General features: G+C 41.3%; 2 protein-coding genes across 4 annotated transcripts; both read left to right on the top strand.

The window, feature by feature from the left end:
* The first annotated feature begins 358 nt into the window (after positions 1-358).
* lyrm9 (LYR motif containing 9) lies at positions 359-3,270 on the top strand. Of its 2 annotated transcripts, XM_064303717.1 has the most exons (4): positions 359-648; positions 813-954; positions 1,830-1,922; positions 2,637-3,270. In XM_064303717.1, the coding sequence occupies exons 2-4, from the start codon at positions 829-831 to the stop codon at positions 2,649-2,651; spliced, it is 234 nt and encodes a 77-aa protein (XP_064159787.1). In that variant the 5' UTR covers positions 359-648; positions 813-828; the 3' UTR covers positions 2,652-3,270. The 2 variants fall into 2 exon arrangements, with proteins under 2 accessions (XP_064159787.1, XP_064159785.1); XM_064303715.1 differs by lacking the exon at positions 359-648 and having other exon boundaries at positions 765-954.
* A 3,391-nt stretch (positions 3,271-6,661) lies between these two features.
* On the top strand, positions 6,662-11,748 carry mrps23 (mitochondrial ribosomal protein S23). 2 transcript variants are annotated; one of them, XM_064302125.1, is made up of 4 exons: positions 6,668-6,879; positions 7,527-7,709; positions 8,144-8,221; positions 10,345-11,748. In XM_064302125.1, the coding sequence occupies exons 1-4, from the start codon at positions 6,836-6,838 to the stop codon at positions 10,481-10,483; spliced, it is 444 nt and encodes a 147-aa protein (XP_064158195.1). In that variant the 5' UTR covers positions 6,668-6,835; the 3' UTR covers positions 10,484-11,748. The 2 variants fall into 2 exon arrangements, with proteins under 2 accessions (XP_064158196.1, XP_064158195.1); XM_064302126.1 differs by lacking the exon at positions 8,144-8,221 and having other exon boundaries at positions 6,662-6,879.
* Positions 11,749-11,761: the final 13 nt, after the last annotated feature.

Here is an 11,761-nt window from a genome sequence, read left to right as displayed (position 1 = left end):
GTAGTCGTGTGTACTTGTTTCAAGCAATAGGGCAGCACAATATTGCTGTTTTGGCCACTTTTATGTACTGGAAGCAATTTGTTTGAATTGATCATTCTGACGAAACACAAATGGTCAGGATTATCGGACACATTATCATCCACCACAACATGCTGCCGATTGTTATAGGGGCAGTGTCACAATTAATATTTGTATAAAACATCAGTGGTAGTTTTATGTTGTAGCATTGTTCTTGTATAGCATTTAAAAGAATTGCGATTACAGGAAAGGAGAAACTTCCCCTCTTTTCGCATGGCCACGAAGTCTATGGTAAATAGAACGTTTTTGAGATTTTTGTTGGATTTATTCTTGTAAATAATGTAATTAACTTATAAACATTTTCTCATGAAGTACAAAGGCCTACCGACTAATTTGGCGACTAAAGTAGCACTATTTACTTGCGGTAGTATTTTCCGACAGGGTAGCAAAGATCGACAGACATTACTATCAATTTGCGCTACCGGTAGGGCATTTCGACAACATAGGACAAATCGACTGAACGCCGACTGTTTCCCTCCGTGCCAGTTAACAGATACACAAGGGTTTCACAAGTGTTCTTGGAAGTCTGGGCGGTTATTGGTTACTGGTGGTCTGAGAGTAATTTGTCATGTAAGGTCAATGACTCTTAGCAATTTTATTGGTAATAATCGAACCGCATATTGTTGCTAATTAACATTATGCTTATTGGGCTATGGAATGATGTTAACATACGTGTATTGGTAGGTATGGCTAATGCTATTGCCCATATTGAGAGTTTTGCTTTCTTGTGATAGTGTTCTGTACTTGGACATGCCTCCGTTACCAGGCGCAGAGATGGTTCACACCCCGGTACAGTTGTACCGGTACTTACTTCGGTGCTGCAAAAAACTACCCACTCCGGTCATGCAACAGCACTATCGACATGCAGTAAGACAGGTACCGTTGATTAAAGGTGACTGTACGTCAGGTTTTATATGTTGTAATATGGGCCGTTTTTAAACTAAACGAACACTACATAGGCTACCGTTAATTGTTTTCCCCCATGACCATTGAAATACAAGCTAAGCCTGTTTATGTCTGAAAATGTCATGTTGGACAGATTTGCCCCCGTAGTTTGTTGGCGCGTAGATGACTTCTCCAGGATGGCTCTCTACAGCAAGTTGTGTGTACATATAATGCGTGTAACCGTGAAGGGGACGTTGTACGTGAGAATGGCCTTAAACATTCCTGGTTGCATGGTCTCTTGCCTCGAGTCGATCGCAACAATACTGTATAGACTGGATGTGGGTAATGTAAACTGTAAATTACTTGGTATGTGCCATCATGAAATTTTCACAGTGCAGTAATCTTGTACAAAAATATCTGTTTACAATATTCTCTTGGTAATAATTTTTAAAAAGCTGAAAGTCGCAGACAAATACAAAACTTTGTATACCTCCCATACATCACGAGCTTCCAACTAAAGTCGGACACGCACTCACATTTAACGACAGTCTTTCTAAAACAACACATCGTTGTGTCAGGTACTGTAGGCATTACTCTCGCCAGCTAGCTTTGTGTACATTCAATATGAACAAGATGCATGTATTTAAACATGTTTAAATAGGGAGATCAGTTCGCGATCTTTTTATTTTTGTTTATTTTTTATCAGGGAGAGGGGAGGGGGACCCAGTATTTCTGAAATGGCTCCGTGCAAACCTTCCAGAACCCTCACATTCATTAAATCAGATTAACTCAATTGGCGCCTTCTGGGGAAAATGTGAACAGCGATCTGGTTTGCACGTGTGACTTCCCTGGTGTCTTTCTCACAGGGATACAACAGCCATGCAGATGAAGACGACCCTCACCGGATCCGCCAGATCATTCAGCGGGCCATTCAGGACGCCGACTGGATCCTCGGCAAAGTGGGTAACGGTGTGAGAGAAGGGGCCTTCTGGAACTTTCTCAGCAAAAAGGCTCAAAGGAGTGAATGCTGTGGGGAAATGCATTAGCCTGGGCCCTCAAGAACTTGGCTATGCAGTTAATTTGATTGTTATAATATTGGAAATATCACTTAATAGGTATACAGTGGCAGAACATAAACTGGGGCGGAGCACTTTCCCAGGATTCACCTCCAATTCAAAGCCATTCATTTTCAATGAGACGAAATAAGAGCGAGAATTTAAATACTGAAAAACCTTTGGTTTGAATATATCACCATCTTGATCTGTAATAGTTGTATGTGAGCTCTGCATAAAAGAGAAGCCAGAATTGAAACCATTCTGTGATCCTGTTAATAGTTACTCCTAAGTGATATGAGAGAAGTATCAGTACTTAAAGGAAATGTGTAGTTGGTTATCAATGCTGAAGGAGGTTTTTATTATTATTGCAGTTAAACCTTTATTTAGACAGGCAGCATTTATAACATGTTTGCAGATGGACAATATAAAAACAAAATTATAGACGATAAAGATTATGGAAGACAAGTTTTACCAACAATAACAGGGCGCACTGACTCTTTCCCACAGGAGTATTAAATGTCAGATGATTTCCTGTTGAATAAATAGTGGGAACGTGTGACCATGTAATTTGCTGAATTACAAAACCTCTAATCTGCACTGTTGTTTTTCTTTTCTCAGTATAAGCAAGAATAGAGGAAGTAAGCAAAAGAGGCTTCGGATGGGAAAGAACAATGTCATCGTTCTGCGCTTCTATTGGTCAGGGAAGACCCGCGATGGACTGCTGTTAGCTTGTGGCCAAAGTGCTAATACATGCATCAGACATGCCGGGGATAATGGTGCTGGATGCTTAGAAATGGAATGTCCCGGTACTTGGCACTGAGACTGAGGATTCTGAAACCTCCCAATGCTGACACGTGCTGTCCATCACTTGTGGGAACCAATCAAAACATTTGCTTGCCAAAAATATGCATCATAAGCCGTTCAAATCATTGCTTCAGTAGTAACTTGGAATTGCCCCACCTGTCACTGGCAATACATAATAGCAATACAAAAACAAATTCTTATATTATGTCGGCTGGTCCACTGTTGACTTTTGCATTTAAAAAATCACCTCAGTTCTGAGTTTAGCAGTACTTGAAGGGTGAACTGATTAAAACAAGCTTGAACAGTAGCCTGTCACTGTAATCCATCTAGGAGGTGCACTTAGTAAAGATCTACTCTGTAAATTATTACTTAACATGTAAATACATATTTAAAAAATTGTGTATGTACTTTCTGGTTTACTACAATAAATGCTGAATGTTTGGCATGATTTGGCAGATTTTTTTTCAGAGCCCTTAAACGGCGAGAGGTAAAACTATCTTGTGTGATTTCACATCCCACTGGCGGGAGTTTAACTTTCATAACTGCATGGAAATCGGTTAAGCACGCATAATGGCTTAAATCCAGCGCTCCCAAATAAGGTCAATGCTGCCGAGCTGTGTATAAGGTGACCCGAGCGAAGGGCGGGTTCACAGTCAGACAGGCCAAAGGGTGAGTCCCCATGGTGACAGAGTGAGACTTAAAACTATTGTTTATCGAGTCCTCTTACAGCTGTGTTCGGTAAGAGTGTCAAGGTTTTCCACTCCTCCCTTGTTGCTGTTGTAGTGGTTGGGAATGACTGGATCTGGCGTCATTTGCCACTCATATCCTGATGCCATGTCCCCCTTCTTACTGGGAATGTACTATCTGAAGGGACAACGGCCTCTGAAAGGACCCAGACATGTTGGCCACTGTGACTTCAGGCCCAGGGATGCAGAGGCAAGGGGCAACCGCTCCACCCGCTTATCCCACACAAAATGGCAGCCATTTTGTCTTTCTCGCATTGAGAAGTTGCGGCGTAGGTGGGCCGGCGGAGTGCGATGACGTGGCTGAGTCCTGGGAGGTTTGCAGATCAGACGAGCAGCAGCATTCTGGAGCCGCTGCAGAGGTCTGATAGGGGAGGTGGTGAGGCCAGCGGGGAGGGAGTTAGAGTAGACCAGCTGGGAGATGATCAGTGTCTCTGGAAAAAGAGCAGGTGGAAGGGGCGGAGTCACTCAGCGTTGTACAGGAAGATTGTGCATGCCCAGCAAACTGCCATAATTAGCCATGAGCCTGAGAAAGCATTTTTCGACCTCTGCCAGCCAGCTTTGCCTGTGGTCTGTGGGCTAGCTAAGAGTACCAGCTGTAAAGCAAAGGGTGGAGTACTTCAGAGGTTCCAGTCCTGTGTACAGCTAATTAGCCTGTTGAGCGTGATGAACTGGCAGACACAAATGAGACTTTGTATGTCATTTGGACGAATTGCCATCTTAAAGCCACATTATGCCAGAAGTAATTATGTATGATGTGATGTCATGTATAATTAACATGCTCATATGCATGAAACTGGCATCCTGGTTGGCTATAGTAGTTAAAGCGTTTTAACTACTATAGCCAACCAGGATGCCAGTTTAGACGCGTCCAAAATTTCCCTGTTGACAAGTTTCGTTTGCTGTGTTGAGAGGTTAAAAAAACGAAATTTATAACGATTTGGCTTCGTTCCCAAACCATATTGTATACACCATGCCATACTGATCAAAATTAGGCTTCTGAATATTTAGCCAACTAAACACATTATAAATAAACAAATAAATAAAATTATTTGTGTGTATAAATAACGAGTAGATTTCGGTGCAGTTTGTCTCGGAGGGAAAATGTTTAATTGGGTTATGGACTTTTTAGATGGAAGGACTATTCAGGTGAAGATAGGGTCAGAGTTATCAACCAAATATGTTGTGGAAAACGGGACACCTCAGGGAAGTGTAGTAAGTCCAACTTTATTTTCCATCATGATAAACGACATATTTATGAATATCCCTATGGATATGGGGAAGTCATTGTTTGCAGATGACGGGGCTTTGTGGAAAGGAGGGAGAAATGTTGAACACATAGTGAAGAAAGTGCAAGATGGAATTAATCAAGCTGAAAAGTGGGGAACAAAGTGGGGAGTTAAATTTTCAGTTGAAAAAACAAAATCTATGCTCTTTACAAGAAAGAAACTCAGGGAATGCAATTTGAAATTGTATGGAAATAATTTAGAGAAAGTTGTGAGTTTTCGTTTTTTGGGAGTATATTTTGATATGAGGTTAACATGGAGGGAGCATATTAGATGTTAGTAGATGTAAAAAAGTGATAAATGTCATGAGGTGTCTTGCAGGATTGGAGTGGGGAGCTGATATAGCATTTCTGAAATATATTTATGTAGCCTTAATTAGATCAAGATTAGACTATGGAAGTATTGTATATGGATCAGCAGCAAAATCTGTGCTGGCGGACCTAGATGTTATACAAGCTCGAGCTTTACGAGTGTGTTTAGGAGTAGTTAAAACTTCCCCAGTGTGTGCACTCCAAGTGGAAGCAGGTGAAATGCCACTGTGGTTGCATCGGAAACAGTTGGTGGCTAACTACTGGTTTAATCTAAGGGGGCATGGAGATAGTCATCCAACAAAAAGGGTACTGCAGACAAGCTGGGAGAAGGAGAGGATGGAAAAATCAAGTTTTGGATGGGCAGGAGATCAAGTGGCAAGAGATATGGGAGTATATGATAAAGAGTTTGGCGAAACTGTGGTGTGGCCTGTTAGACCTGTCTGGGAATTAAAAAGTGTGGGGGTAGATCTGGAATTACTTAAGATTAAGCACAGTAATAAGAATGCTGACTTAGTTAGTGAATATTATAACTATAGGAACTGTAAGTATAAAGGCAGTGTTTAGATTTTTACAGATGGATCAAAGGATCCGCAGACAGATGCGACAGGGGCTGCAGTCGCTGTGCCTAGTTACCAAGTGGGAATTAGCAAGAGAACATCGGATTGTTTAAGTGTGTATGCTGTTGAATTGTTTGCCATATTGATGGCATTAGAATGGGCTGAACGGGGTAGGGTTAACAAAATAGTAATATGTAGTGATTCTGTGTCGGCCATTGCAAGTTAAGACAGGTACAGCCAGAAATCACCAGGATCTGCTGTATGAAATCTTCTTTGCCAATTCAAGAGTGGTTAGGCAAGGGAAAAATGTTACATTCATGTGGGTCCCAGCACATTCAGATATGCTGGGAAAAGAGAGAGCAGATACGTTGGCAAAAGAAGCAGTCAAAAAGGGAAGTGTTGAAATCAATATCAAGTTATCAAAATCAGAGGGAAAGGGCATTGTGTGGGGAAATATCAATAAAGAATGGCAGCAGCACTGGGATCAGGAGAGAAGGGGGAGACATTTACATCTGATACAAAATAGAGTAGGCAGTGTAAGAAAGAGGGGAGGAAACAGAAGAGAGGAGGTTGTAATATCAAGATTAAGAATAGGACACAGCAATTTATGCAGCACACTTCATGTTATAGGTAAACATCCAATCTGTCAGGTACCAGAAACGGTAGAACACCTTATCATTAACTGCAATAAATATAGGTCGGAAAGGAAGGATATGATGGAGGAGATGGGAAGATTGGGGATAACAGGAGCAGGATTGAGGAATGTACTGGAGTGTGGTGCTAGTGGGCAGGGGAGGAGATGTTTTATTAACTACCTTCGGGGAACGGGGCTGTTAATGAAAGTGTGACAGTAAATAAGATGTAGGAGTTAACTTACTCCGAAAGATGGCAGTAATGCAACTTTCAAGGATGCAAGCTGCCGGTAAACAACACCGAAGAAGAAGAAGAAGCAGTTTGTCTACATTCGGCTTCCGTACAAGGGACTAACGACCATGCTCGTTTGTAGCTGCAGTTATGCTATTGCTTTTTAGTTATTTCAGTATGTAGCAACACATGGAGGAGTCGTGTCAAAATACATAATTACAACAAAGTTTAAAGTACTTTTACAACTATATAATGGCTGGAAGTCGTCTTGAAAAGTTCGGCACAGTTTTTACACGGTAAGAATAAATTTAGGCTTTCTAGCAAACAATGTCGGACGCCAGAGCGAGTTAGCAAACGCCGGTAGAACCTTTTCAAGGTTAACGTTAGCTTTGTCGAAATAATATTAATAATACATGCTCTGTAGAGATTCGTTGTGGTTGACTTTGCCGTAGATAGCTAGTGAGTTGTAGCAGAGTTGTTAACTAGGTATATTATTCGAGTAGCGAGCTAATGTGTAGCCTGCTATAGCGATAGCATGTATATAGTTAGCAGGGCCTGAGCGTGCTTTCCAAACAAACCCTGTTCCTGGAGATCCACCATCCTGTAGGTTTTTATTTCAGCTAATTTGGCACTTTGATCTCTAGCTGTTGAATGAGGCCTGCTTTCTTAGGGATTGAGTGAAAACATACGGGACGGTAAGGTTAGATCTCCAGGAACACAGGGTTGACCACCACTGTACTGCATAGAATAGAATAGAAACATTACGTGATTATGCTGGATAGCGCTAGGATATCGCTATCTCTGATGCAGTATAATTAGTTGGCTTACAAACATTATGCAGCTTTTGCTCTCGTTTTTGTTAAGGCCCGTTTTGTGGTTAATTGTGTGTTATTAATTTCCCAGTCATTGTTTCAATGAGTAACATCGCATCTCCATTTTGAAGGGTGCGAGACTTGATGCGAGCAGGTGTCTTGAAAGAGAAGGACAAGCCAATTTGGTACGATGTATATGCCGCCTTTCCGCCCAAGAGGGAGCCGCTGTATGTAAAACCTCGGACCAAGGTATATGGAAAACAGGCGGCGGATACCGTGCCCGACATATTTTACAAAGAGGACGCAATCAGAGCGTAAGTATTACGTTATGTCAGATTTATGTGTATTTTATTGAAATTTTTGTCCTTTTTGGTGGGTTTTCTAGGTGATTTTCTGGTTAATCGTTGGTGTGCTCGTGTAGGATTTAAACTGAAATGACGGAGTTTGGTAAGCGTTTCGGGACTCTTGCCCTTTACACAGGGTTTTTTCTCTTAGACTGTGCTGATGGGGGTCTTGACATTGCATTGTGCTTGCGAACGGCGTAATGTAGCTGGATGTTTGAAAACACTCGCTTGGATGAACTGTATATTTACAATCACAGTAGGTGGCGCTGTTTGTTCATCTTTTGTGTACTTTTAATACTTATTACGATATTGGTTAATGCGGGGTGGGGAGAGAAAACACGTGAAGCATATGGATGAACTTTGTATCGGTGTCTAATGTAGTATTTTAAATATTTTTCTCCCAGAAAATTTTTTGAGGTGTACGGGAATGGGCCCAGGGCTTTTGACCTCAGCAAAGGCAACTTTGTGTCAACCTGTCAAAGGTATGGAAGTGGCATTTTTTATGTGTTTGTCTTCTCTTGGCGAATCTTTAAAGAAAGTTGAACAATAACTGTACTTTCCTTAGCTATGGATATGTAGACAAAATTTCTTGGTTTGCCATGACTGATGACTTGATGTCAGGTTATTTTTTGTGATGGTACCAGGACTCACATTTCATGATGGGATGTGGTGTAATTAAAGGGATAGTTCATTTATTTAATACTTCCGTTTGGTGTGTTTTTTATTGACCCAGTCAGTGTTTTTTTTTTGTTTTGTTTTGTTTTGTTTTTGTGAAATTAAGAATATTTGGGACGCAGAGGTTTCTGATGTCTGGCTAGCTTTGTATGGGCATTATGGGGAGTCTGTGGTCTGAATCAAGAAAATGCACTTCAAGTAATTCCAAAGCAGCTTGTAGCAATTCGATAGCATTTAATCACAATTATATTACATTACATTACATTACAGGCATTTAGCAGACGCTCTTATCCAGAGCGACTTACACAACTTTTACATGGCATTTTTTACATTGTATCCATTTATACAGCTGGATATATACTGAAGCAATTTCAGTACCCTTGAGCAAGGTTAAGTACCTTGCTCAAGGGTACAACGGCAGTGTCCTTACCCGGGAATCGAACCTGCGACCTTTCGGTTACAAGCCCAGTTCCTTACCCACTGTGCTACACTCCGTCCTATATAATGTGTGTGTGTAATTATAAACACAGTTGTCAGTTTTTATATTGTGATGTCACTCCTTTCCTCAAGGAACTGGTTCCGACTGGAAATAAGTTAGAATTTTTTATAATAATAATAATCATAGTAATTGGGTAGTGTGCACATACAATCGCCGGAAGCATGATGCCCCTGCACAAGCTGTTTTGGAGCCTGGTTACTTGAAGTGTATTTTCTTTCCTAAGACCCCAGCCCTCCAGATATCCAGCCGATGTGACGTTTAGCAGGTTGTCAGACATCTTTGAAAATGTCCTTCATCGCCAATAGAAACTGTACGGGCCAGTCAATGACATGTACCCAAACTGAATTAATATATAATTTTTAAAACCCAGACAATGAATCATCCTTTTGATTTGTGCACATTTGTCTTCGTGTCTATTTGTGCACATGTGTGCATTTGTGTGGTTGTGTATGTGTGCGTGTATGCTTATAATGTGTGTGTGTGTGTTTGCGCATGTATGTGTGTGTATGTAATGTGCTTGCGTGTCTGCTTGTGTGTGTAATGTGTGTGTGTAATGTTTGCTTGTGCGTGCATGTGTGTCTGTGTGTGTAATATGCTGGTGTGTGCTTGTGTGTGTAATGTGTGTCTGCGTGTGTAATGTTTGCTTGTGTGTGTTTGTGTGTAATGTGTGTGCGTGTGAGTCTGTGTGTTTGCATATTTGTGTGCACGTTGGTGTGTGTGTGTGTAATGTGCTACGTGGGTGTGTATAATGTGTGTGTGTAATGTGCATACGTGTGTGTGTAACGTGCATACGTGGGTGTGTGTAATGTGTGTGTGTAACGTGCATACGTGGGTGTGTGTGTGTGTGTGTGTGTGTATGTAATGTGTGTGTAATGTGCGTGTGTAATGTGTTTGTGTGTGTGTAATGTGCATACGTGTGTGTGTGTAATGTGCATACGTTGGTGTGTGTGTGTATGTAATGTGCGTGTGTGTGTAATGTGTGTGTGTGGGTGTGTGTGTAATGTGTGTGCGTGCGTGTCTGTGTGCGTTTGCGCATTTGTATGTGTGTGTAATGTGCGTACATTGGTGTGTGTGTTTGTGTGTAATGTGTTTGTGTGGGTGTGTGTAATGTGTTTGCGTGTGTGTGTGTGTAATGTGTTTGTGTGGGTGTGTGTAATGTGTTTGTGTGGGCGTGTGTAATGTGTGTGTGTGTGTAATGTGCGTGTGTAATGTGTTTGTATGGATGGGTGTGTGTGTGTAATGTGCGTGTGTAATGTGTTTGTGTGGGTGTGTGTGTGTGTGTAATGTGTTTGTGTGGGTGTGTGTGTGTGTAATGTGTTTGTGTGGGCGTGTGTAATGTGTGTGTGTGCGTAATGTGCGTGTGTAATGTGTTTGTGTGGGTGTGTGTGTGTGTAATGTGCGTGTGTAATGTGTTTGTGTGGGTGTGTGTAGGTTCATTGAGAAATACCAGGAGCTGGAGGCCCAGGGGCTGCAGGACGAGGACGCTCTGTTTGAGGAGACAGGGAGAGCGCTCCTCTCTGAAGGCCTCATTCTGCGACGGAGGGGAGGAGCCACCATCAGCGCCGAATGAGAAATTACGTTAATTATTCCACAACGATGGGCTAGAAACGATATTAATTATTCCATAACGGTGGGTTATGAGTCAGAAATTATATTAATTATTCCATAACGATGGGTTATGAGTCAGAATTTATATGAATTATTCCAAAATGATGGGTTATGAGTCAGTGGGGCAATTCCATCGGTTCTGCTACTCCAGACTCATGATTTGACATTTGGAATCTGAGAGCAGCCGTCGCCAGATGTTTTAAGACTGTAGTTCACGCCAAACAAATTTTCTTCCTAAAAACCTGGGTAAAACATTCTGAAGTGCTGATGGCTTTTTTCATACATCCTGGCTTGTTGTATTCGTAAGGTTAACACTTTGCAGCGTTAGGTTTTGTGAGGGGAGTGTCCAAAACGGTATGAACAGTTGTGGCGCATTTTTTTTAACAAAATATTTTTCTGTGAGATTGTATTAATATCAAATACAATTCTTCCTTTTTTGAACTTGCAGCATAGCTGTACTTGTACCTGCACTGTGCTGTCATCTGTAATAAAGGGGTATAGATCGTTTTGAATGGCATTGCACATTACATGACAATACAGTCTTTTAGTTTCTCCTGTTCTGAGCGACATACGGGAGTGGAGAAGGGTCAGGGTGACTCTGGAATACAAAAATGCCGTATCACCAAGGGTGCACACAGGCCCCCTAAGTGTTATGTTAACCTAACGAGCAACAAGTTGTATTGTCACTGTGAAATCAGCTGGTAGCTTGCTTCCCTGTTTATGCAGGAGGCAGTGAGGCATGTGCGGGTTGGGTGACCACTTTAACAACATTAAAGTTTAATATGTCAAAAACACTTTCTCTGACGGTCGTCAGTTTTTGACAGTTTTTTTTTGACACGCTAATATTTCAGAATCTCCAAATCTCTCCATTTGTCTGTAAATTGCAGTCTTAATTTGCTTGAACACACAGCAGAATTGGTTTAATGAGTAATCCCAGATTGTTCACGTTTCCTGCGTGACGTTAATTGCTCCCGCTCGCTCTCCTGCGGCCGTTCGTGGCCGTTTGCGTGTTTGAGCTGTCAGAATCCTGAAAGCTGGTCGGGTCAGTGTTTTTGCTAATATGTAGGAGATCATGTTTGTGTGACAGGCATGCCTGGAAAAAAATGAATTAAAATGTGTTTCAGTGGAAAATGGGAAAATACATAAAATGCCTAAGACTATTCTTGACTCCATAATATGTTTGAGATCATTTGAAAATAATAAAAATAAAATATTTTTTATTATAAAGTTTTTTTTATGC

The sequence above is a fragment of the Anguilla rostrata genome, chromosome 12 (genome assembly GCF_018555375.3).
Source record: "Anguilla rostrata isolate EN2019 chromosome 12, ASM1855537v3, whole genome shotgun sequence".
Taxonomy (NCBI): Eukaryota; Metazoa; Chordata; class Actinopteri; order Anguilliformes; family Anguillidae; genus Anguilla; species Anguilla rostrata.
Note: the sequence above shows the minus strand (reverse complement) of the source record. Positions and strands in the feature narration are given on the sequence as shown.